This window comes from Scardinius erythrophthalmus (genome assembly GCF_964197995.2).
Source record: "Scardinius erythrophthalmus genome assembly, chromosome: 10".
NCBI lineage: Eukaryota > Metazoa > Chordata > Actinopteri > Cypriniformes > Leuciscidae > Scardinius > Scardinius erythrophthalmus.
The window spans coordinates 39,508,812-39,536,480 of record NC_138230.1 but is presented as its reverse complement, the minus strand read 5'-3'; the positions used below and the strand labels follow the sequence as shown (position 1 = coordinate 39,536,480).

General features: G+C 37.6%; 1 protein-coding gene across 9 annotated transcripts in view; it reads left to right on the top strand.

The window, feature by feature from the left end:
* The window catches only part of adgrb2 (adhesion G protein-coupled receptor B2), a 306,144-nt gene that overhangs the window by 210,020 nt on the left and 68,455 nt on the right, over nt 1-27,669 (top strand). For all 9 annotated transcript variants that reach the window (XM_081376690.1, XM_081376692.1, XM_081376691.1 and 6 more), the window contains one exon: nt 22,628-22,757. In XM_081376690.1, coding sequence (XP_081232816.1) covers nt 22,628-22,757 — 130 coding nt within the window. The remainder of the gene's footprint in view (nt 1-22,627; nt 22,758-27,669) is intronic.

Below are 27,669 nucleotides of genomic sequence, written 5' to 3'. Positions count from 1 at the left end.
ATGATGTTTGTGAACAGAGGATGTTGATGTTACAGGGGCTTATGGGTATTGATGGTGCTTGGGAGTGGTAGAGGGGCAAACATGGTTTGTCATATTCATTAGCTTTGCATGGTTAACTAACACCTGTAAGCGGTTATGAGGGAGTGGGATCAAGATTATATGGGCATTACCCTCTCTCTCGTGTGTGTGTGTGTGTGTGTGTGTGTGTGTGTGTGTGTGTGTGTGTGTGTGTGTCCGTGTGTATGGTCCTAGTCCAAAACATCCCTACATAGATGGCAATATCCAAAAAAAAAAGCCTTGTCCTTGTGGGGATTTTTTTTTTTTTTTGGGGGGGGGGGGGTATTATAAATCATACTGAATTATGTTTTTTTGAAAATGTAAAAATGCAGAACGTTTTCTGTGATGGGTAGGTTTAGGGGTAGGAGAAATAGAATATACAGTTTGTACAGAGTAAAAATCATTATGTCTATGGAGTGTCCCCATAAAACATGATACCCCAACATGTGACAATGCTAATGGAAAAGCAGAATTTTCAGTGTCATTATGATCCTTCATAAATCATTCTAATATGCTGATTTGCTCCTCTTATTACTATCAATGTTGAGTAGTTGTGCTGATTTATATTTTTGTGGAAACCATGACACTTTTGCAGGATTATTCGCTGAATAGAAAGCATTAAAACAATAAACAGCATTTATTTGGAAAGAAAGAAATAAACAGCTTTTGAAATAAACAGTTATGTTCCATAATAAACAGCATTTATTTGAAACGGAGATATTTTGTAACAATATAAATGTCTATCCTGTCATATTTAAACATTTTAATGAATGCTTGCAAGAAGTTTTAATGTCTTTCAAATATATATATATATATATATATATATATATATATATATATATATAATATTATATATTATAATAACATTATAATAAATATAAGTATAATTTTGTACGTTTTTTTTATTTATTATTAAAAAAACGTGTTTAATGCTACTTGAGGGCAGAATTTAAAGCTTTTTTGTTGTTGTTGTTGTTGTTGTTGTTAATCAAAAATGTTCAGTTACTAATTTTTTTTTATTTTTTATATATATATATATACTTCTAGGACATAAAAGTAAAGAATAATGTAGCCGTCATCATAGACAGGTTAATGAGTTTGAGGTTGTTTTTTTTTTGTATCACTCAATATGCTACTTTCCAAATATATAAATAGAAAAGCACATGAAAATGAAAAGCTGAAATGATTGGATTGTGTGACTGCGGAGAGCTGTGAGAGACATGAAACTAACAAGTGTAGAAATCTGATTACCAAGGACGACTGTCAAAACAGTTTACAGGTCTTTGCAGAATATATTTGATACCAGAATGTTGCAATTAACCAATTAAAATCCACAGATTCCAGAGAGCTGACTGACATGTTCACAAACCCAAACATATTCACACAACTTCTTCCTCTCACCGTTGCCTTTGGTAATTGACAGTGACAGACTAGTGGTCCATCTCTCTCTCTCTCTCTCTCTCTCTCTCTCTCTCTCTCTCTCTCTCTCTCTCTCTCTCTCTCTCTCTCTCTCTCTCTCTCTCTCTCTCTCTCTCTCTCTCTCTCTCTCTCTCTCTCTCTCTCTCTCTCTCTCTCTCTCTCTCTCTCTCTCTCTCTCTCTCTCTCTCTCTCTCTCTCTCTCTCTCTCTCTCTCTCTCTCTCTCACTCTTTCTCTCCTCTCCGTACATCACTGTTTTGCTTCCTGACCTTAGTTTGAAGTGCAACTGGTCTCTGCATGCTTTCTTTCATCTTAATGCCACCTTTCCTTCCAGCTGCCTTACCTCCCACTGATCTCCCTCCCTCGCCTCTACTTTCCTCCATCGCTCTTCCCTGTGGGCCTTGAAGTTCTCTTCTTCACTCTGTGACGATGTTGCCTTTATTCGCCCTGTTCCCCATCCCGTTTCATCTGATGAATCAGCCTTGTCCTCACTCTTTCTCTATCACTGTCCCTCTTGGTTGGTCTATCTTTCTCTCTCCTTCTTCTAGTCTTTGTCTTTCTCTCTCTCTTTATCGGCTGTGGTGCTTTTTAATTGCCAGCAGGTTATGGTGCCCTTTTCAGTGCTGTGGGAAGCCTTTAGTCGCTCCCTATGAAAAGGACAGAGCTTCACATGAGATGAGGAGCAGGTGTCCCCAAACACACTCACTCAGTCACACGACACACACACACACACACACACACACACACACACACACACACACACACACACACACACACACGTTTTCAAAAAACATCACTTATTATGATTTATAATCTGTTTTCCTCATTGGGACCCAAAAATGTCCCCACAAGGTCTACGGATATTGGCATCTTTGTTGGGACGTTTTGTCCCCATTACATAGGTTTTACCTGAAACACACACACAGAGGGCCCTATCTTACACCCGGCGCAATGCAGCACCAAGCGCAACGCAAGTGTTTTTTGCTAGTTTCAGTCCGACGCAATTAGCATTTTCACATCCTGCGCCACATTATTTAAATAGCAAATGCATTTGCGCCCATTTGTGCGCCCATGGGCTGCTGGTCTAAAAACGAGGTGTGTTCTGGTGCATTGTTGGCATGTTGCTATTTTAAGGCAACAGAAATAGACTGCGCCACTGACCAACTGAAACCTGGTCTAAAGTCAATGACGCAATATTTTTTGTTGTTGTTTGAAGAGCGTTAGTAATGTGCGCCTATAGGCGGGTCCACAACGCGCATACACTGCTTATTAAACACACAGGGCACAGCAGCACACAAACATGCCAAATATTTAAAATAAAAGGATTACAATGTAAACGATTATTATTGTGTACATAAAGATATGGTGGAATCTGGCTTGCGCTCTGGAGACGCGTTCGTTCTTTCCACTATAAAATTCCGTCATGTAAATAGCAATTCCGCCATGGCGTGAGCACAACTGGCATTTAAAGGGAATGGAAGATGAGACTGTGATTGGTTTAACGCACGTAAATCCCAAAACACACCCATTACTCATTAAGAGAAAAGGACAACCCTTTTAGACCATGCGCCGGGAGCACCAACCATTTTTCCTGTCGTTAAACTAGCAAAAGTGGATTCGGACTTGCCCTAAGTGCACTTGCGCCGTGCGCTTTAGACCGTGCGTTAAAATAGGGCCCAGAGAGAGAAAGCACTGATTTTGTGTCACAAAACTAATGTTATCAAAGTCGTGGTGCTTTCTACAAATAGAGTTTGTTCGTTCATTCGTTGACAAAGATTGAAGATGCTTAACCTTCATAAAATAAACATTGTATAACCTGTTTTTTTTTTGTTTTTGTTTTTTTTAAATGAGGTTTGCAATTTTTTTAACATGAATTAAAAAAATATATATAAATATATATATATGGATTTGACATTTTTAGAAAAAATAATAATAATTTAATTTAATTACAAAATAAAAAAGTAAATAATTAAATCTAATTGAAAAAAAAAAACACTATCTTTTTTTTCATTTTCATGTATTCTAAAAGTGAACAGATCACATCATTCTTTTTCAGGCAGAGACTGATCTTTACTGACTAACTCGCTTTGCTGAGTAAGTGTCATCACACTAACTTGAGTGTGACTGAAGACATTTTGAGCGTTAGAAATGTCCCCCGTTACAATCGTCCCCCAGTCTCCTCAGAGAGAAGAACTGTGATACAGTCTTTGTGTAAAGCAATGAATAGGGAAGCTCTAATCCACAGGAAATGAGAGCGGGAGACAGAGTGAGATCGATGGAGATCGCAGTCAAGCACAATGGCGCGTGAAGACACATCTCTGATGGCCGACTTTCATTCTTCAGCTCCAGCAGCTGGCGAGGCCATCGTGTCATAGAACTCGACATCTTCCTCTCAGTTTCGTTTAGCGGGTGGCAATTACCAAGTTTCTCTCTTTTTGGTTTGTGAAAAACTTGGAAGATACAGTAATGATCTTTTTTTCTGTTCTCGTTTTTTTCTTTGCACTTGAATTGGTCTTTGCAGCTAAGGCTGAAGAGGGGCATTCTGGGACTAAATGAGCAAATTACAGATTCAAGACAGACGTCTAAGATGCAATTGTGTCTTGTGTGTGGGAAAAAAAGAAGTGCTCTTGTGTGGTTTCTTATCACCCATTTAGCGAAGGGGTAATTTCTGTTCATCTTTGTGTGTGGCACACTCTGTTCTCTTTTAGTATTCCTCTTACTCTGCCTCCCTTTTTCTGTCTCGTTCCTCTTCTCAGGGTAAAGGATGTGGGCAGCAGTGGAGGTATAGGGTCTGCAAGGCTTTAAAGGGGTTCCCGAGGGACTGTGGGCTGCTTCTTTAATCTGTTTGTAACGTAGTAAACGGGAGAGAGCTCCAGAGAGCAGCAAGGAGAATGTGTCCTACAAAGGCTCTTTTTGTTTACTTCAGTTATTCACATCCCCTGGCTTCCTCCTGTCGTTTTGTAAAGTGTATAACTCTGAATCCCTGAGGCTAAGGGGGAAAGAGACAAGAAAAAAAATGAGAAGCTATGCTAAAATCTTGTCCTTTTTATTCATAATTGTTGTATTGTGTGGACACTTGGTGTTAGCTTAAAGCTTATGCATGCAGTTCTGCAAAATTCCAACATTAAGGACATGTTTCCTGAACATTCATCCATTAGTCAGACAAACAGATAACCCCGCCCCCAAACTCACACCATTTGTTAAACCAGGGACCATTCGCAAAAACAAAAAGCAGCACAACTGTTTTCAATATTGATAACAATAATACGTGTTTCTGAGCACCGAATCAACACATTAGAATCAATTCTGAAGAATCATGTGACACAATGATGCTGAAAATTCAGCTTTGAAGTAAAAAATTAATTACATTTTAAATATATTAAAATGGAAAACATTACAAATTGTAATGATATATCACAATATAAATGTTTTTTTCTGAGCATAAAGCATTGAGTGAGCATAAGAGACTTCTGTCAAAAACATCCTTACAAACATTCCTAAATCAAAAAAATCCTCCCAACCCCAAACTTTTTCACTGTAGTGATTATTTACTGAGCCCTTAAAGGGACATGGGACCCTATCATACAGCCGGCGCAATGTGGCGCTAGGCGCGACGCAAGTGTTCTTTGCTAGGTTATAACCTTGCGCACAAGCAGATCCGTTTGCACTCTGGAGAATTCCGTCATGTAAATAGCGATAAAAAATATATTTAAATGCTTTTGCATTCTCTTGCAAAAGTTTTGTGTTCCTCCGAGGAACTTTGTGTTTGTTCCCCTGCAAACTTTTTGAGTTCTTTGCGTGCAAACGCAAAGTTTGCGAGGGAACGCAAATGTTTTTGCAATGGAATGCAAAGGTTTTGCGAGTGAACGCAAAGCTTCTCATGGGAATTTTTTTTTTTTTTTTTTTTTTTTACTTTTGCAAGAGAATGTAAAAGCATTGAAATATATACAGTATATTTTATTTCTCCCATGTCATATTTTTTGTCCCTTTAGGGGCTCTGTAGTTTTTCCTCTGTGTTATTCACCTTTTTCTGAGTAATCACACCTCGTTTTATCTAAATGAGACTTATTATAGATTGTTCATATAGAACTTGCCCTTAGCCCTTCTGCTTCCTTATTTGCAAGCAGAAGAGGGAAGACATATCACCATAATTCAGGGTTATTGTGGTTAATTTGCTGTGTAGGTGTTGTATTAAACTGGATCACATTCCAACAGTCATCATTCCCAGTCTTTTAAATCACTACATACAGTCACAGACACATTTCTCTGACCTGCAGAGTAGCAGCACTGCATGCCGCTGTCCGTGGTGCTGAAACCAGTCAAATCAAAAAGGTGGTTTCACAAAGGGGTTTAGGTTTTTCAAAAGCTGAAGCAATCAAATGTATCTGTAACTGCCCTCATCATACATCAAACCCTGATGGCGTGAAATTATTTGGTACTTGTTACTTTTGAATTGTTCTGGGAGTTCATGCTGCCAATTCTCAGAAATTCTCTAATTTCTTAATACATTCCCTTTAAAGCCATTCATGGACTGCTGTACCAGAGTTACCACTCGCACGCAGGTCTGTTATTATAGTATCATCTATTTCGGATTTATCCGCCCTTAAATGTCACATAAAAGAAGCGCATTGTGGTTGGCTGTTTTATTTGTCAGCTGGACGACCCATTCCTGTCAAAGTGGGCAGTACTTGGCCACAATAACCTGCAAAATGGACTAGACTTTATGCTGATAGTCTGGTAGAGTAGTGATTAAATTGAAAGATCGTTCTCTATCAGATTAGCTGATACTACAAAACTTTTTACATCCTTATTTAACATTAGATGTTGGCTCATGATACAGTATAATTGGAAAGCTTCCAAATATAGGAGGGGAAAAGCCTGTACACAAGAAAAAAAAATAAAGTGGAAGTCACAACCCACAGACGAAGAGACAGAGAGGTAATTATTTGTTCTTCTGAGGCTTCTTCGCATGACATTAGCACAGCTTGAGTTTCGGCATGGATGAATTTCATTCTTTTTGCAGGGTTCATCTCCACAAACATCACCTTCACACCCCACTGGGTGTATGTGAGCACATGGCGCTGCACCGACTCATTGTGTCTGTCTGAATCTGCAAGTATGTGTCTCTATGGGTTAAGTATGCAGTCAATTTAAAGGATTATGCTGGGAGTTGGCACGAAAACCTCACGTCAACCCAATGGCCCTCTACACGTGTTTATTTGAAAATGTTTCTCTCTGCTCGGGCAAATGCAGCACATTATGCTGGCCGTGGCTACTTGTTTACTGTTCAATGTTTTAAATGCCCATATGTCTGTGCCATCTATCTTCCAAAGGCCTACCTCTGTTTTAATGAGAAATATGCTGCAATGAAGTCTAGAGTTACACAAAAGTTGAGTCCATCATAATGCCCCACATACACAGAGATTTGCATTCAGCCATGTTTCAAAAACACCATGGTATCATCTGTTAGTACATGCCTCATTTACTAAAGCAAGTGTGCTGAGAACAATGTGGGTCATAAGATACTTGTGAGGTTGTTAGATTATTTACCTATAATCAACACCTGGACACATACTATCATACATATTTGGAAGTACCTTGTTGAGCATTTCTGGTCACCATCATTACTGGTCATGTTTTGGATATGGGTGTCCATTATAGTATGCTGTGGTTTGCTGGTTCCCTCACTCGCCTAATGGCTTCACAGCTTCACCAGAAAAACTTTGCTGGTTGGCCATGATTTATATAATAATAATAATAATAATAATAATAATAATAATAATAATAATAATAATAATAATAATTTAAATATACATTTAATTATATAAAATTATATAATATTATATACAATTTAATTATATAAAATGATATACAATATTCATTATTTAATTAATACATTATAATAAACAATTGATACAAATTATTAATAAATGCATACATTTACAGTATATATATATATATATATATATATATATATATATATATATATATATATATATATATATATATATATATAATTTATTTAGGTTAGGTTAGGTTTCTATTGGGCTGCTAAGCAAATTTCAAATTTATTATTATTATTATTATTATTAATGTAAGAATATATTATTGAATATGAATATTATATGAAACTAATTGTGAAGTTGATTGGACTACTGAACTAAGCTAACTACTGAACTAACATGCATTTTATTTATTGTATATATGTATTTATTATTATTATTATTATTATTATTATTATTCAATTCTGATTTATAAAAAAATATATTTTTTGAAGAATAAGCCTTTACATTTATATATTGTTATTATATGTATTTATTTATTTATTTATTCTTTTTTTTTATAATGAGAAACAACTTCTTAACTTACTTGTGACTGGCTGCAGAACATGCAAGCTCTCATTAACATAAATGTCTTATTTTCTTATCTCATATTTTTGCAAATATACAGTGCAGACCTTCACTCTTCATCTGGCATCTCCCGATGTTTCCTGACATCAGCTCTGCAGTCTGTGTGCCCTCTTTTTACTAACATCAGGATAAAATGCACTAGTCTGTTTTTCTTGTTGGACAACAGAGAATTAAAGGGTTAGTTCACCCAAAAATGTACAATCCAGAAGCGCTGCGCTGTTACACTACTTGAATTCACTCAGGCCCACACAGAAGAAAATGAATAGTTGAATAAAGTCGTTATTCTTGTTTGTTTTTGCACACAAAAATTATTCTCGTCGCTTGATAAACTTATGGTTGAGTCACTGTAGTCACTTGCGCTATTTTAACGTCTTTCCTAACTTTTCTGGGCTGGCAAGTTTCGATCCCATAGAAGCCTATGGAGCAGGGAGACAGCTCTCAGATTTAATCAAAAATATCTTAATTTGTGTTCCGAAGATGAACGTAAGTCTTACTGGGTTGGAACAACATGAGGGTGAGTAATTACTGACAGAATTTTCATTTTTGGATGAACTAACCCTTTAACACATGCGCAGCTACTGAAGCCCCGAATTTGCTATAGGCTTTAGTAACCCTGTATGGTAACTTCACACTCATTACACATTAAGAATTCCGTTTTTCTGGATTGTGGGGGCTGAGGCTGGGAATTCGACCTTGCCGCGAGTAGCTCTCTCTCTCTCACTGACCTAGAATCCCATACTGCTCTTTGGTGCAGGGCTCATGCCAGAGGGATTGGAGTGACAGGGTAAATAACAGGATGTTGATCCAACAAACCTTTTCCCGAGTAGGTATGGGATGGATGTTTTAATCCGGCTCCTAATCCGCACCACTGCCATCCATCACCCTAAGGCCACCACGGTCCACTGCTGTGTGAAAGCATCCAGCTACTAGCCACACAGAGAAAGAGTTATTTTTGTACTTAAATTTGCCAGAATTTAGAACATCCTATGTTTAGTTAGACAAAATGTGTCTTTTTTTTAACAAAACATGCTGTATATTTCAATTTAAAAGAACATTTATTATGCCATTACATCCCTCAAATCATTTACAGTGCTTATTTGCGAGTGAAATAAGTGATTTATTTATAATAAATTTCTTACAGATGTAAGCATAATGTATGTTAGGCTAAATTTGAAACTCTTTTATCCCTTTTATCTGATTAACTGTCTGTTAATGGAGCAAAATGGAACGCTAACTTACACAGTGACTTAACATTCATAAAAGTTGTTCAGGAAACCTAAACCTCATCATAAACCTTGAACTTACATTCGACACACCAGCGTTGCATTCCCAAGTTCGACGGCAGTGTAAAACAGTATATGAAAACTATACAGTCAAGTTTTTAAAAAGTAGCTTTGATAAGTTTTACTGTAAAAACAGTGCAAACAGAAAGAAAAAGGTCAATGTATATAAATATAGTTCTCTTTAGGAAGCACAGACTTTATTTAATCCACAGAAAAACACATTTATGATTGGAAAGAGTGTATACACACTCTTCCAGCCTTGGGTGATGTCATTACATTTACTCTTTGCCCGCCAGCGTTGTTTAAAAAGGATGGCCAGCTAGCGCCGGCATTTTTGATCAAAACTTTCCAGAACATTTTGTAGTGTGAATATCTAAACATGCAATATGTCAAAATGTGTTAAATTTTAAATTAACACATGAATGTGGGTACGTTTCATTTAAAAAAAGCAACATTTGAAAATCATTTTTGTCAAAGATTACATCCAAATTGAATTCAGAACGATGATCACCTGTCACAATGATGTTTCTGCTTCACCTTTATTTTGATCCAGAGATTCTGTACTCTTTCAGAAGATGCGTAATAGCGCTCCTACCATACAACAGTGAAATCATGGATTGCCGGAGAATTCCGCCAATGGCGGGGAAAGAGTTAACAACATTTTAGGACAAATATAATGTAACTTAATGGAAAACTGTGCTAGTGGCAATCTGTGGCTTGGCAGGATTTTAACCAGCTCTCTGCTTCTTGTACAGCGTGTGACTCCCTATATTCTTATACGTTTGTATATTTTAACCAACGTTAATATTCTCTTAATATCCCAAATTAATATACATTCACAATGTGCCATGTTGCTGCTAAAATAAATGCTTCTTTGAAATGAGGTGAAATGAAAAGTCAATCAGCATCAAACTTCCATGACACCATTATCTCATTATTATAGTTTTAATTATAATGAGAAACCCATAAAAAGGAAAGTGTTTTTTTTTTTTTGAGGATTTGCTATTCCACTCTTAAAAATGATATCTTAAAATACTAATTACAATAATGAAAAATAAAACCTTCATTAATTGCTTTAAAATGAATCAAACACATCCTTGTGGAATCTGAAACTGCATCCTTTCTGTTACTTTCCATTATTATCCTTTAAAGTAAAATGTTTGAAATAACTTAAAACATCAACATTTTGCTTTATTCAAGTGTTGACGTGAAAAAAACACACTAATTGATATGAATTAACAACTACACAAATCTACACTTGCAGCAAAGGCAACCCTGCGGTTAAAATAAATTAGAGTCATCATAATGAAAATAAATTCACATGAAAAGCCATACTGTTGGTAATAATTTTCATTTTAATGTGTTTATCATTAAAATGCAGTGCCAGTTATGTGCAAATGCATAAACATCTGGAGGTTTTACTAAATGGTTTGTAACTTGAACATGAAAATGTAAAATGTTAAGAAGAACAGGACCAGAATTCAGAATTCAAAACCATCAAGATTCAGTCTAGCTCTAAATTAGTTTAAAATGAAATGAAATTAACTATGGACTAAAATGACTGTGAAAGGTTCATAGGCATTTTTTTGCATGTTGCTTTGGTGTAATCTGGTACAGAAGGTAATACTATGTTTCCAGTATCAATAACTTAAATGGAGGTAAAAAAATAAGTACTTATAGTATAATTAGATGAAACATTTAAAAGCCAGTGTTAACCACAAATGTGTTATTTGTTTTTCCTGTCAAATTAAATGGAAGAAATAGTTCCCAAACAATCACTTGCTAAATTATGTATTCATTTTAATACTACTTAAATAATAACAAAAATATCCATAGTTTTTATTTACACTTGATATACTTGATTTATACAAATGTGTATCATATAAAAATAAAAGGAACATTTTTTGCCTTTGGACATTGTGACTTGCAAATCACAGACTTCAGGTTTTTGGTTTCTTGGCATTACAAGAACTGTATTACAGATCTTTTTCAGGTCAAAATAAAGCCATTGTATATGTTTACTGCTGGATGAATGCATTGTGGGATGTTAGGCATGTGATTCAGGGCAGGAATCTGATTTACAGACTCGTGAACTCTCTGTGCACTCCTTCATTATCTGAAAATAAGCATGGAGCTCTCTCTCTAACGAGGCCGTGACTCAGACTTTCTCCCACTCAATGGACTGTAGATCAGCAGCTTCTGTTTTTATGACACCACAAGAAAAGAATAATCACAGCTACTTAATAGTGATTCCTGGAGCCATTCGGCTTAGTGTTTTTTGTCTTACTGAAATATCAAGGTCAAGGTCAAGGTCAAAGTGTATTTATATAGCACCTTTTAACAACATGAATGTTGACCAGAGTGCTTCACAAGTAAAGCAAAAATACACACATAGTAAAACATGTCAAAAATTCAAACCAAAACCCTAAAAAATTAAAACAGAAAATGTATAATAAGCAAAAGATAATCATAACCTGGAACATCACAAAAACTGCAACCCCATAATAGCATTTAAAAAAAAAAATGCATACAAAATAAAACCGAGTTACTAGTAAACCTGAAAAAAAGGTAGGTTTTAATTGCTGCTTTAAAAAACGTTTAATGTGGGAGAAGCTCTTATCGTTGTTTGGTAGTTTCTAAAAGGTAGTTTGTTCCAAGGTTTTGGAGCATAGACTGAAAAAGACCTATCTCCTTTTGTTTTCAAACGAGCTTTCGGGACATTTAAAGGCACATTATGCAAGATTTGTACCTTAATATAACAGCTTCGAAATCATTTTGATGGTAAACGAAATCGAAGTAGGGTGAATCATCACCCTGACAAATCTTGCGAGAATCGCGACTTGCTTTAAGGCACGACGTCACCTCTATGGTGACGCAGCCTCTGTGGAAGACACTACCGCGCATTTCAAAGAAAACGAAGAAAGCGCGGTCGGAAGAGTCAAGGAAAAGAAAACGACAGCTCTGCGTGAGTGGTATTTACGACAGTAACGTTAAATACAAGTACTCCACAGTGACTCTAGGGGTCGCTGTTTGAGAAAAACGGAAACTGCATAGTGTGACAGCTGAGATGAAGATCTAAGTGATCTCTGAGGAGAATAAAAACTTAAAAGTTCTGATATAGAAATAGGGGCAAGTTCATGTAGAGCTTTAAACACGCAAATTAAAACCTTAAAATCATTTTGTTTCACAGGGAGCCAATGGAGAGAGGCCTGGATAGGTGAGATATGTTCCCTCTTTTTTGTCCCAGTGAGGACACGAGCTGCAGCATTTTGGACAATCTGTAAACCTGACAGTGATGACTGACTAATTCCAGCATACAAGGCATTAACAGAAATCAAATCTTGAGGACATAAAAGCCTGAATAACAGTCTCCAAAATCCCTAAAAGTCAGAAGGTGCTTTAACTTTCGAAGTCGCTTTAGCTGGAAAAAGCTGGCCCTGACCACTGCATTTATTTGTTTGTGAAACTTCAAAAATCAAAAATGACTTCCAGATTTTTAACATAAGGGTGATTGTTTGACTGAAAATTCCCTAAGAAAGCACTGTATTTGTCAATCTTCGGTTTGGAGCCAAACACAATGACCTCTGTCTTGTTTTCATTCAACTGAAGAAAATTTTCATCCATCCATTCTCTAATATCCTTTAAACATGCTAGCAGGGAAGAAACAGAATCTCTACCAGAGTCTAATGTGCATAGTGATATCAGGGCAGATGCGGATCTTCCCTCCTCGCTGTGATATCGCAACCTGTGACTCCTGTTTACACCCCCCCCCCCTCCCTTCCTGTAATAAAGTCAGACAGTATAAGCCATAAGCATCTTACGGTTAAAATGAGCTGAACTGGGATAATGTGGAATCCACCTCGCCGCAAGAGCTGTTTCATGCGCCATTATCTGTCTTACCGCAACGAGACCTACATCTCTACACTGGGCCTCTCTCTCTCTCTCTCTCTCTCTCTCTCTCTCTCTCTCTCTCTCTCTCTCTCTCTCTCTCTCTCTCTCTCTCTCTCTCTCTCTCTCTCTCTCTCTCTCTCTCTCTCTCTATTTGTTCCTCCCGCTGTAATCTTTTGCCTACTTCCTGCTCATGTCATCACACACACGTTGGGTGAGCTTTCTGTGCTGTTCTTCAATGGGTAAGTATGCTTGTGTGTCATTAAAATGAGCCACTGAAGATTCAGCGTTCTACATTTAGATCCAAATCGTAACACCTGATGCGGAAATAACCCTGTACCTCCTCCGGTGCTTTAATGTGTGTGTGGCGGAAGTCAAGTGTGTGTGTTTCTTGGGGGTGTGGCTTCCAGGGCAGGGGACAGTGTTAGTGTGTCAATTGAAGCACAAACAGATTGAGTCTCAGCAATCGTCTGTCTGCTTTTATATAGCATCTGTGTGGAATTAGACTACACCACCGTGGTGAGTACATACATATTTAACATTTTTTAACAGTTAAAAACTAGTCTAGAGATATGTTCATGCAGGAGACTGACAAATAAAAGGTATAGTTTGTATGTCAAAGCTTTTGTAGGAGAGAGAGACAGAAAAGTCAAAGATCATCCCTCAAATGGGTTGTTTTTAATCATGTAAAAACCTTTTCCCGAAATAAATCTTCCCTGTGAGTATTTGTATCAATGCATTAGTGAATTAAATATAAGGAACATTTGAAGATTGTAATCTCCTTATAAAACATGAGATATAACAGGCCAAAAACGTGAATGTGTGTCTGCTCTGGTTTCTAGTTTTGTGTGCACAGAATTGCTCTAGTTGACTGTTGAGAAGTTTCTTGCTCTGGTTTAGCCGGCTTCATCCTCGTTTGCGTTCGATGGGTTATTTGATCAGATTGTGAAGGAGAAATGTCTTTTTAACACCCTAACGTGATTCAACATCATGAGAATATACTCTTTGGATGTTGTTTCATGAAGCTGTGACACCAGTTGTGCAGGGCCGGTAGTCACACGCATTGTTAACCTGCTTGGAATCATTCCCATCAGTGCACCAGGTGGAAAGCTAATCTCTCTAAAGAAGCTTAACAATTATCGTCAGGAAAGCAATGGTTAGAGGCCAATGACATGCACTTTCCATGCCATCCGACAATATGACGTTTTTTGGGAGCATAGCAATGCAGAATCAAAAGCATTTGTTTTTTTTTCCTGAAGTGTACGTTTGTGCTTCTGCGGTCAAGGAATTGATCCTTTGTACTTGTGGAAAGAGTGTTGGAAAACACTGTCAATGCTTCAGTTTGTTTATTTCCACACTATATCTGAGGGATCATTCTCAGAGGAAAAAAATATTGCTCAAAGAGGCAGCTTTCGTTTTTGAAGTTTCAATGTTGTCTCAGGAATTTCTCCAAAGATTCCTTGGGCAAATTAAAATTTATTTGACATTCAGTGTGAGTAGCTATTAAATCAATGTGGATAGCATAGACCAGATACTTTGATCTTGGAAGAATTTAATTAGAAATTCCTGACTTTTGATTGCAGACTGTGGTACTCTCAAGAGGAAACACTTACAAAAAAAAAAAAAAAGATATCAAGAACATATTGGGCCCTATCTTGCACCCAGCGCAATTGACTTCGTACACCGACGCATGTATCATTCCTATTTTGCACCCGCGCAAAGCGGACTTTTCCCTCCAGAGACGCACGTCGGTAAGTTAGGAAATACACTTGCGCTCATTGGGCGGTTCAACGCAAAGAGGAGGCGTGTTCCGGCGCAAACGTTCCCTCATGCTATTTTGCAGGTTTAGAAAACAATTGCGCCACTAACCAGGAAAAAATTGTTTAAAGTCAGTGGCGCGTTGCACATGTTATTCATATGCTATACATAGCGTATAGCTATTCATAGCGTATTCATTGCATATGTTATTCATAGCGTGTGCACAACGCGCACTTTGATTCTCTCATCTACACAGAAGCAGCCGTTTTCATTTTTGCAAATCATACATTATTACAATAGATAGATAGATAGATAGATAGATAGATAGATAGATAGATAGATAGATAGATAGATAGATAGATAGATAGATAGATAGATAGATAGATAGATAGATAGATAGATAGATAGATAGATAGATAGATAGATAGATAGATAGATAGATAGATAGATAGATAGATAGATAGATAGATAGATAGATGCTCTACTTGACTGTGAACCACTCCTGGCGCGCGCCTGGCAAATCAGCCATGGAAAAAGCGCGTCTGCTCTTAAATGGAATGTGAGAAGACGCTCTGATTGGTTTATTTCACGTTACGCCCAAACCACACCTATGAGTAATGAAGCTACTTCAGACCAACCCATTTTAGATTTGCGTCGGGCGCAAGAGTCATTTATCCCACCGGGAAAATAGCAACAGCGCCAAGACCCGCCCACAAAGTTACTTGCGCTTTGCGCTTGACACTTGCGTTTCAGATCGTTAAAATAGGGCCCATTGAGTGTTTGTGTTATTGTAGGGTTCTCTTAATTCCACATGACAGTAAGTTTTACCCTGATTAGCTAATTCATAAATATATAACTATATATAGTTGCATGTTCCAGACAGACTGTCAGTCTATTTATTTGTGGTGGAGATTTTTTTATGAATCTTTCTGCTGATGACATAGCCATACTGGTGGCATTGATTTATCCATTCAACCGATTCATTAAAAACTGCTGATTCATTATTAAATAGAGCAACTTACAGGCTGCGTCTGAAATAGCATACTTCCTTACTATATAGTATTCAAAGAACAGTATGTTACAAAAGAACTATGTCTGAATTCACAGTACTCATAAAAGAGTAGGCAGAAAGTACCCGGATGACCTACTACTTCCGGTAAGATTCTGTAGTGTGCATACGGTGGACACTTTACTATCTCATAAGGTCAGGGGAGAGGATTTGTGAATAAGGTAAGGCAAGGCAAAGTAACTGACGCTGGTGGGTCACTTGATATTGACAACATGACAAATGCTTTGTCTGGATAATATTCATACTACATGCATTCTATATAGAACATACTTTTTTAGTGGTGGCAAAATAAGTGCTTGTGTACTTATTCAAAGTACCTAATCAGAGTATGCTATTTCGGACGCAGCCACTGTCTTAATGAATGAGTCCTGTAAGTGTTCACCTGCCATTATAGAAAACACAGAGGTGGCAAAAGCTTTGGCACAGCTATGTTTCCTTTTATGTGTGGAGCAAAAACAGACAAAGAAACTGGCAATGATGGATCTAAACTATAAGTTACTCAGTATTAACTTATTGTTTATTGAACTGTCAGATAAAATCAATGTAACACTGTGCTGTTTTCTTGTTTCACGAATATCAGGCCACTTGTGCCTACAGATCTATGCTGCTACAGGAATATATAAGAATCCCCTTCATAGATCTCTACATGTGGCACAGGCTAGGGTAAGAAATATATTTCCTTGTGGATTAGGAAGTATGGCTGATTGACTAATACCACAGTGTTAGAAGAACCAATCAGTGTTTGGTAACAGTTTCATGACTGAACTATATATTATGACCGCCTGCCTAATACGCTGTTGGTCTTCCGTGTGAGGCATGGACTTAACAAGACCCCTGAAGGTGTCCTGTGGTATCTGGCGCCAAGACATTAGCAGTGCCAGACTTGTTGGTTGCAATGTGGAGCCGCAGTGGCTCAAATTTGTTTGTCCAGCACATCCCACAGATGCTCAATTGGATTTAGATCTGGGGAATTTGGAGGCCAGGGCAACACCTTCATCATGTTCCTCAAACCATTCCTGAACAAAGTGTGCAGTGTGGCAGGATGCATTATCCTGCTTAAAAGAGACCTCTTCCACTAGTGAACACCATTGTCATGGAGGGGTGTACCTGGTTTGCAACTATGTTTAGGTAGGTAGAATGTGTCAAATTTACGTCCACATGGCTGGACCCATAGTTTCCCAGCAGAACATTGCCCAGAGCATCACACTTCTTCCAACAACTTGTCATCATCCCACGGTGTATTCCTGTGCCATAAGTTCCCCAAGTAAACGGTACACACGTACATGGCCGTCCATGTGATGTAAAAGAAAAAAGGACTCATCGGACCAGGCGATCTTCTTCCACTGCTCCAAGGTCCAGTCCCGAAGCTCGCGTGCCCATTGTAGGCGTGTGTAACTCAATGTGTGTGTGTAACTCAATGTAACTCAATGTAAGTTTGTTACATTTATGTTTCATTTTAAGAATGAGGTTTCTCAGTCTTTCCGCCTTAGATTTTCTGAGCTTCCCTAAAGGTATCCCTCACTTAATACATTAGTTAAATTCTTCTGTTGTATAGTGAAAAGGATATGGCAGATTGATTCATCTTGTCGTGTAATATATCCTCTCCTTAATACTTTTTTAGAGCTAATTATCAGTTTTATCTCTCTCTTCCTCCTTTTACATCACTTTCTTGTTTTTAATTATCCTATAATCATATAGCACATATTTAGCTCATAAGGCAGGTGCCTATAACCAGATTACAATTAATTGCCTTCCCAAAATAAAACTGTTCCTCACACGGATTAGCTGTTAGAATCCATGTTCAATTTGTTTGTTTAAGGCGTATTTTCAGTCTTCTTGGTAGACACGAGTCCAGCTTAACCACCACCCTTTGTCAAGACGATGGCTCCTTTAATCCGCCACAGCTTGCTCTCTATCACCGACGTTTATCTCATGTTTCCATCCTGTGGTTTGAAGGAGCTCATCTTGTAGTGGATATTAAAAACAAAAGGGGACAAACTCAATTTGGTCTGTTCTGTAATCTGACCCCCCCCCCCCCCCTCCCCCCCCCCCCCCCAGACTACTGTCACGGCAGATCTGGTCTTTTAATCAGAGGCCTAAACACAATCACGGGCTGGGCCATTGATGGGGAAGGGAGCGCGCTGCTGGTTCATTAAACCTATCACAGCATGTGCTAATTAAATAATGGAGCCGCACTCATATACCAAAGGGTGAAAAATGACTGCTGTGGCATTTCATTCTCCATATGTTGGCCTGCTTGCCCTTGCTTTTAGCATGCATATTTGCTTTTGTGTGCAGGACAGGGCAGCAGTGTGAGAGAAAAAATGTCTAGCTATTGATAAATGCATGAGAGAAAAACCTTCAGAGAGTTTGTTTACTCTTCTGGCTAATAGCTAGTGTAAAGAGGTGGTGTAAATTGTGTTACGCAAATGAGTGTTTTTTTCTGGAATTAGCCCCGCTGAAATTCGGTTTGGTGCCGGCATGATCTTCTTGGTGAAGCTGTGGTGCATTGATAATCTCAGAGGGTAATACTAAAGTTTATATATATATAATGCGTTTCTCATGCACTTTTATTCAGAACAAAATACATTGCATTTAAGGTACACATTTTATAACTTCATGCATTCCATGGAGATCGAAACCATGATCTTGCCGTCACTAGTGCCATGCTTTATCATTTGAACTAGAGGAATGAGAAATTTTGTTAGTGTAAGCTAGTTTAGAAGCCTGGTGGGGACTCCAGTAGTGGTCGACCGATATGTTACCATGGCCGATATCTGCTGGGGTTTTTTTTTTTCTTCTTCTTTTTACCGGTATTGGCTGGTGTTTTTCTGCTTGGCCAATGTGCTGAAAGCTGGACTATTTTGACAGTATGAAAGTATAAATGTTTATTTTGCATGTTATTGTTTATTGTACTGTCATTTCAACAATTGTTATGCATGTGTACTTTCTTTAAATTACAAAGTGTGTAATTATTTTATTATTAAGCCAAATATATTTTGGCTTAATCGGCCAACAAATTACTACAAAACAAAAAAAAAACAGTATTGGGCGACTCTTAGACACCAGCATCCCGTATTGGTGACTAAGGTCTATTTGCCGATATATCGGTAGATATTTGAATTTTTTTGCAAATATTGCGTCGGAAGCGGGACTTTTATTTTGACTGCTCTGAGAACGCCAGCGCCCGACACACAGCGATCCCATTCCACTTCTTCATTAGTTAAATATCGGCCACCCTGCTTTCTAAAATATCAGCATCAACCTTCGATCAACCACTACTGGTGCCCACCATCCCAAACGCAACAGCTTTTTAGTAGGCATAATATTTTATAAAAGATAGATAATGTCCCAAAGGACTGTAAATGATGTTGTCTGGAGAGTGTTCCTGACTCATTCCAAGAGTTCAGTAATTGGATGTATTTTGATCTAAGTATCTGTCTCGCCTGCCAAACAATGTTTCACCATCCCCTCTATCTCTTATCTCACCTGCTCCTGCTGTTGATTAATATCCCCGGAAGGTTTGCACCTGATGCTCTGTGCTTGATCCTAGCCTAACCAGAAATACCCAGAATTCCATTCACGTCTGTCGACTCAACTTTTGTTTCTGTTGGCGTCGGAGACTTTGACTATAGGAGTCGCCTCAGATCAGCTTGCCTCTAAAGTGTCAATCTGCAGATCAAGGCTAGAGAAAGATTGCAGTTACATTGCATTAGATGGGTTTTTATTTATTGAGTGCTTGCTGTGGGAGCATATGTGTTAAAGAAATGAATGCTGCATGTTTATGAGAGAGAGAGTTTTGAAAATAAAAGTGTACAGATGTGATGTTGCGTTGCTTCTGAGCAGGTTTATTGCAAGGATGCTTTTGATTCACTACTATTTCACAAGACTCTTACACTAGGAATGAATTGTTCACACGTCTAGCATTGTTTTAGCATTGATTAGCCCAAGCCCAATTACATTTGCACAATGCAATTCCCATCATGCAGTTCTGAGTACTAGATTGGAAAGGATGTACAGAATGTCTGATGCATAAGGCACACAAAATTGGAAACTCTTTCGGAGTTTTGAAGTCCTCATCTGATTGGTTGAATTCTCCAGGATTTCCTGGAGACATGTGCCGGCGTTCTTTATCGGCCACCTGGAAACAAAGCTGTCGTGATGCCAAACTCTGTCACGGAAGAAGTGTTTACAACTGTGACAATAAGCGCTTATCAGGATCAACTTAATGCTGGATATGCAAGATGTGAAGGTCGCAGCATAGACTTTAAAAGGCATGCAAGAGTTGTACACACCGATCTGTTATTGCAGGGACATTGGCTTTACATTTCCACTCTCCTAAACATGACGCTGAACAAAACAAACTGTGATTGGTTGCTTTAAATGTTATAAGCGGTCCTTGGCCAATGAAAGCTGCTATAGAGCCCAGATGATCTGCCGTCAGTCTGAAGTTCTGGCTAAGCGAGACTGTGAAGGATGCTGCAGACTACTGTGATCTGGATAGATGCCTGATTATAATGTGCCTTTCTATCATTTGATCATCATTTGATGAATCGCTGCTGGCATAACGGCTTAAAAAAATTACACAAACGTATCTTTTAAACAATTTCCTACAGGCGGTAAAAATGCAGCGTTAATTGTGCCAAGCAATTTAAGAGACATTTGTGAATATGGCTCAATCTATAACAAGCCTAATTTACATGGAATTCATGTTGACACTGAAAAAAAAAATTGAAAAAAAAATTGGCTGAAGCTGGATTGTGACTGGTTTGATAATAAGATGCAGAGTTTTGCACTGAAATACTGAACACAAAAGTGACTCAAATGTTTAGTAAATTTGCCTTGTATAACCTTGACCTTGAGGGAATGTAAAATGTTAATGAATATAGTCATGAATAATTACAGGAAGATCTATTTATTTATATAGCCCCCTTTTTAATTAATCTTGGGAATTTCTGTCCTAATTTATCTATTCTTTAATTATACATTGTTGGTAGATTTTATCTCTATTTTTGCTGAATGAGTAGACTTTCCGGGCTTATAGACCCGTAATTTGAGATGTGCATTTAATACACTTGTTTGTTTGTTTGTTTGTTTTTAGTCCACAAATACTAAAATACATTACAGATCATAGCTTGGAGATATATTGTTCCACCATTAATCCTGGAAAAACGACCCAACACCTGACAGGTTATGTACAGTCTCATTTAACTGTACTTATTTGACTTGACTAGGCTGTGAACTTGAATTTTTTTAACAGAATGTCACACATATTTATTTAGTTGCGCTTTTTGTTGTACACTATTGGCTGAATCCATAATTGGAATTTCCTCTTAGTCCGACCATCTGGCCTCAGCAGTGAGATTAATCTGAGGATCAACATGAAGATTTACAGTTTGTGTTTAACAAATGCTTTGAAACACAATTCCCCCTTCATTTCCCTCTATTGTTTAAAAAAACAAAAGACAAAAAGACATGTGCATATGTGAGAGAACCTTAAGTTCCCATCATCACATTTGCAGCATGTTAGGTGTGTGTGTGTATGCGTGCGCATGTGTATGTGTGCGCGTATGTGCATGTGTGTGTACCATTTGGGTTTGGGGGACATTTGTGGTCTTGCCTTGCCCAGCCTTACACACACTCTGCCTATGATTAAAAGTATATATAAAAAAATCATATTAACTCCTAACTATAATCTATATTTATATATATATGCACACTGTTAAAGGAGAACTCTGGTCAATTTTAACATTGAGCTCATTTTCATTACAAGTGCACAGCTAATGTGAGTGATTCCTTCAGAGTGATCACGGGTGAATCTGACCGCAGTAGATGTGAAAGATATTAATAAAAATTATGTTATTTCAGCCAGCGCACATACCTGTATTTACATCCTGTTTTCGGTTGAAGTCCATAGTAATCGATTGTCGAGCTCACACGCATAGGTTTAGTTACCTATGATCACGCGCGTGAACTCGACAATCGATTACTATGGACTTTGACCGAAAACAGGAAGAAAATACAGGTATGTGCGCTGGCTGAAATAACATAATTTTTATTAATATCTTTCACATCTACTGCGGTCAGATTCACCCGTGATCACTCTGAAGGAATCACTCACATTAGCTGTGCACTTGTAATGCCACATCAAGGATGTTAAGAGGCTAAAAGCTGGTTTAAAACTTGCCCCATTGAAGTCAACAGGGTGCAAATTTTAAAAAGAGGATAACATGGTGTAGGCAACACCGATTTTTGTCGTTGTTCTCTGTATTGACAGCACTCCAAATTTACAAAAAAAATGAGCTGAATGTTAAAATTGACCGGAGTTCTCCTTTAAATTGATTGTTCAAGGATGAATGAAAGAAGTACTGTAAATGAAAGTATTTCAACAATCACATGATTATAATCGGCAGTGTAGAAGGTAAGCAATGGGAATTTGAGCGCTTCTGAAAGACATTTTGAGAACACTGAGTAAGAGAATGAGACCCTGAAAGTGTGTATGACTAGCATATATTTACAGAAAGACTAGATGAATACGACGGCCCATTATAAAAGCAAGACTGGTGGACTTGAGGGCCGTGGTGGCCAAGAGCATTTGGAGTGCGGTTGTCATCGACTAGTTCTCGTGGTACTGTGCTATTCACTACGGCCTCTCCTCTTCTCACTCATGGAGTGACCCAATTAATTCATTCTCTTTTTTCCTGTGTGTGTGTTTGTGTGTGTTGTCGCTATATCCTATCAACAGAGAGGCTGGCGAAGAAAACTGGGACGCAGAGAGCTGCCAAACGCTCCCATCGCCGGCAGTCTCCCACACCAAATGTCTGTGCAGCAAGCTGTCCACCTTTGCAGTGTTAGCGCAGAAAGCTAAAGAACCGGTGAGTGCTATCTTTACCCTACGACACCACACTTCACATCTCAGCGTCTTTACGGCGGGGCCTAGCTATCCGAGACGTCTGTGCAGGTCTCGGACTCGTCTCATGCAGTCAAGTAGCTAGGACATATGATGCCATACATCCAGAATATTGTTGTCGAACACTGCTTGAAGTGTTTGGTTGCTCTCTAGAAGGTCAGTATTCCATCTGTTCCACATATGCTGGATGCTACAGATAAAGAAAGATCAGAAACAATCTGTTAAGGGCTAATTACTTTGTTGTAAAGATTTCTTTAAGGTAGTTTCGTAACATTGTGACCGTTAACGCTGTTGGCTGAACTTTCCTTCATAGTGTGTGGTTATTGTACAAAAGCAGATGGTGGACCAGGTGTTTAATATATCATGGTATGAATAATGCGTCAGGGTTTGTCTGGCTTGGGATTTCTCCCAGGTATAGTATAAAGCATTGATGCACAGTTTTCTGTGATTATGAATTTTAATCTCACTAAAGCAGTGGTTATCAAAGAGGCATCAGGGGAAGTGTGGAAAATGATGATAAATTTAGCAAGTGAAAACTATATATATATATATATATAAATATACACACTGAAGAATAAAAGTTGCTGCCTTAAATTTCTAAGTACAATCAACTTAGTCATTTCAACTTAAATTACATTAAACTTGTAAAATGTATTCAAATACAGTTATTTTAATTGCCATAATATTTCACAAAATGCACTGTTTTGACTTTAATTTTGATCATATAAATGCAGTTTTGGTGACACATATGTATAAAATGTCTTATTATGTTAGATTCTTAACTAGGATACGATGCTGGATACGATGCTGCAAATGACACAATGACCCTTTTTACTCATATAAATCGAATGATTTTTTGTAAAGCTGCTTTGAAAAAAAAAATGTATATATATATATATATATTAGATATATATATATATATATATATATATATATATATATATATATATATATATATATATATATATATATATATATATATATATATATATATATACATATATATATTTATATACAATTTTATATATATATATTGTGAAAAGCACTATAGTTTTTTGTGGCCAGTAGATTTTCTCGATTCACCACCAAAGGCTAAAAATTACAATCAAAAACCAAGCTAAAATAACTGTTGGGTTGACTTGCATAAGCGTGAATAGTGGTAAAAAGCTTAAGCTCTTTAGCTTTTGTTTGTTATGTTCATCATATTTATTATTTCTTCATTATCTAGTACAAGCTAATGTTTTGAGTCCATATTGAGTAGATGTGTGTCAACTCTGAAAGGATAGACACTGAGCATTAAATTTGTGATGTGGCTTTTAGCTATCCAGGTTAATGACTTGTGCTGCCTCTTGTTATATTGACCCTGTGCTCTATTTTCACTTAATGGACATGAAAGGCCACTACAGGCCCACCAGCTGCTCGGACCCCCTGTTCATGGACTCGTGCCCTGTGCATCTCTCTATGTATCTTTCTATCTACATGTTTATCTCTGTTGATCGTTTTCCCTTTTCATTCCTCCCCTCCCCTCAGCAGTGTCACCAATGAAAGGATACTGACCCACTTTAGCTTAGCTGAGTGTTTTTTTTTTTTTTTCATTGGAAAGCACACCCCATTAAAGTGATTGATATGCATGGCAGGCGAAGAGGATGCTGGGAGATGGAGAATAGCCCTGAGGAATGAGTGATGTGGGGCAGAGAGAGTAGAGCCATAGGCCAGTTACAGTCACACAGGAGCTGGACCACACGCTGCTGGCTGTCACAAACCACTGACACCAGTTAAAGAGAGCGTGCCAGACACACACACACACACATACAGAGAGCAGCGCTGCCCATCAGGCACAGTTCTGCACAGTCAGGGGCATTGAGCATTGGGTACAGGGAGGCAAGGTGGAAGCAATGCCAGTTCTAAAAACTGCAGAGCTAAAAGGAATACAAAATAAGTAGAGGGAAAAGTACAGGAGAGAACGTTTTAAAGTCAGAAATCATGATAACTTTAATGCACACGTAATGGGAGTCATCATTGCAACAGTCTATTGAAACAGAATAAATGTTACATTTAGAAGTGTGTCTGCTCTATTTAATTGTCTGCAATCTTTTTCAAATGAAGTGCCTTTTATTATATACTTTTATAATCACTGAGCTCAAGTTTGTGGGCGTTTAAAAAAAAAAGAAAAAAGGAATTAATACTTCAGCAACAATGTATTTCAATGATCAAAAGTGACAGTAAAGGCTTTTACATTGTTACAAAAGAAATCTATTAAAAAAAAACCTTTGAACCTTCTATTCATCAAAGAATCCTGGTGGAAAAACAAATAAAACATATATAACAGTTTCCACAAATATTAACTAGCACAACTGTTTTCCTCAGCAGCCCAAATCAGCACACTATTATTATTATTTCTGAAGGATCATGTGACACTGAAGACTGCTGAAAATTCAGCTCTGCCATCACAGGAATAAGTTATAATATAAAAAATGTATCAAAATAGGTAACACTTATTTTACATTGGATAAATATGTCCCAATATCACTGTTGTTTTAATCAAATGCAGCCTTAGTGAATAAAGTGACATGTTTTTTTAAATATAAAAACATATTTAAGGCCACATTCACACAGGTTGTCAATCCTGAATTTGAGTCCTTAATATGGTTCCATTCACACACAGTTCAGTTACTCACGGGAGAGACAACCGCATTCTATAACAGAACTCACACCTGTAAATATTCAGGACTCACAACTGCATTCTCTGAAAACCTGCGCAGTGCGATCTGTACCGGACTGGACTAGTTGTCTGTCATGTCATACAGTGTGAGAGGGCTGCTCTGCACTGCACAAACGGGTTTCCGTGTGTTTTCGGTGAGCTGTGTGTTACCTGAAGGTTTTAGATCCAGTCACCGTTCTCCACCACGACCGCCACTTTTCGACTCATGACTCAAATGCTCCACCCAGACATAAAAGCTGCTGTCGGTTATTGAAGATTTGACGGATGAATCTGATAGCTTTTTATTTGTGTTTCATTTAACAGCCGCTTTCCAGATCCGAAATGACTTGCAATGCAGTAACTGTTGAGACAGTGTCCCTGTAAAGTGTCTTGTTAAAGGGCACAGCAGCTCTGCAGTTACCGGGCCGCCTTAGTGGGCGTTGAACCTGCAGTTTTTGTGCCAGCAGTCACAAGTTACAATCATTCGTAGGGATGGTTTACCCCAAATTGAAAACCCTCAGGTCATTCCGAACCTGTATGACTTCTTGTGAAACGTAAAATAATGAGAAATGTCTCAGTGTGTTTGTGGAAGTCAATGGTGACTAAATCGGTTTGGTTACCAACATTCTCCAAAATATAACGTAGAAAGTCTGTAACGCTTTATTTTACAGTGTCCCTGTTGCACATCTTACATGTACTTCCCATAGTAATAACTGTAAATGATGCATAATTACAAGCAACTAACCCTAAACCAAACCCTTACCCATATTACTGTACATGTTGTTAATTAATATTACTCAGTACTTATTTGTAAAATTACACTGTTATCATTTTTTGAGTGAACTATCCTTATAAGCTTACACCATTGAACGTTGCGGATTATCTTCATTTGATGATCACTTTACAGTCTAGTTCACCCAATTCTTTTTGGTTACACTTTATTTGGTTACACTTTATTTTACAGCGTCCTTGTTACATGTTACATGTACCTACCATAGTAATACCAATAAATTATGCATAATTACATGCAACTAACCCTCAACCAAATCCTAATCCTACCCTAACTCTATAGTAACTACATGTAGTTAATTATTATTACTCAGTACTTAAATATATAATTACAGTGTAACAATGACACCTTTAAATAAAGTGTAACCCTTTATTTTAAGGTGTCTTTGTTATACTGTAATTATACATTTAAGTACTGTGTAATATAAAGTAACTAAATGTATAGGGTTAGGATTAGGGTTTGGTTTAGGGTTAGTTGCATGTAATTATGCATAATTTATAGTAACTACATGTAACAAATACTGTAAAATAAAGTGTTACCTTAATATTTCATGCTATTTGCCTATTTTATGATGGTTACAGTAGCAAACTTTTCTAAAATGCACGCCATACATTTTGCAACTCACTGTTCTTTAAAATATGCTGTGCCATTTCTGAATATGTTTCTTCCTAAGAGAACAGAAGAGTGACAGACGTGAATGGAATAATAATTGATTGCTCATATCTGTGTCAGACAGACCTAAAGCTGTAGGTCAATGTTTCCTAATCTACATTTATCAATTTTTGTCCCTCATCATAACGTCATTGCCTGGCTGTTGGCTTTTTTTGCGGGAATGCCTGGTGACATTTGGCAGTGCAGAGTAAACAGCACTATTATCAAACAGTCTCCACCCGTTAGCCTGGATCTTCATGGGTCATCACATCTCCATCAGCATCTTCAAAGCTCTCCAGCAGCTTAACGCTGTCAAAAACAGCAGACAAAATAGCTGTGTTACAAAATATTGTGTGCTGCCTAGGGAGCATTTTTGTGGTGCACTTTCACAAAGCAAAAAAGTGTAGTTATCAAAAAATGTTAATGGCATCTAAAACTTTTTGGCAAAAACATCTATTTGGCATCTCAGTTATCCTCCAGCAACCCCAGAATGCATTGCAAGGAGCTTAGTAATACTTTGAGGGAAATATTTTTATACAGCTCTTAAACAGGTCTAATTTAGGCCCAGTATTTATGTGTACTTGCTCCACTCATTATAGCTACATGCATGCTAACCTCAAATTCTATTGTTAATCAAGTATTCTGTGCACCTCAAGTAAGCAGAGATATTTGTGTGCTGTTTGAATGGCCATACTTTTGGAAATGTCAGATCAGGGGAAATATGCTGTTAGAATG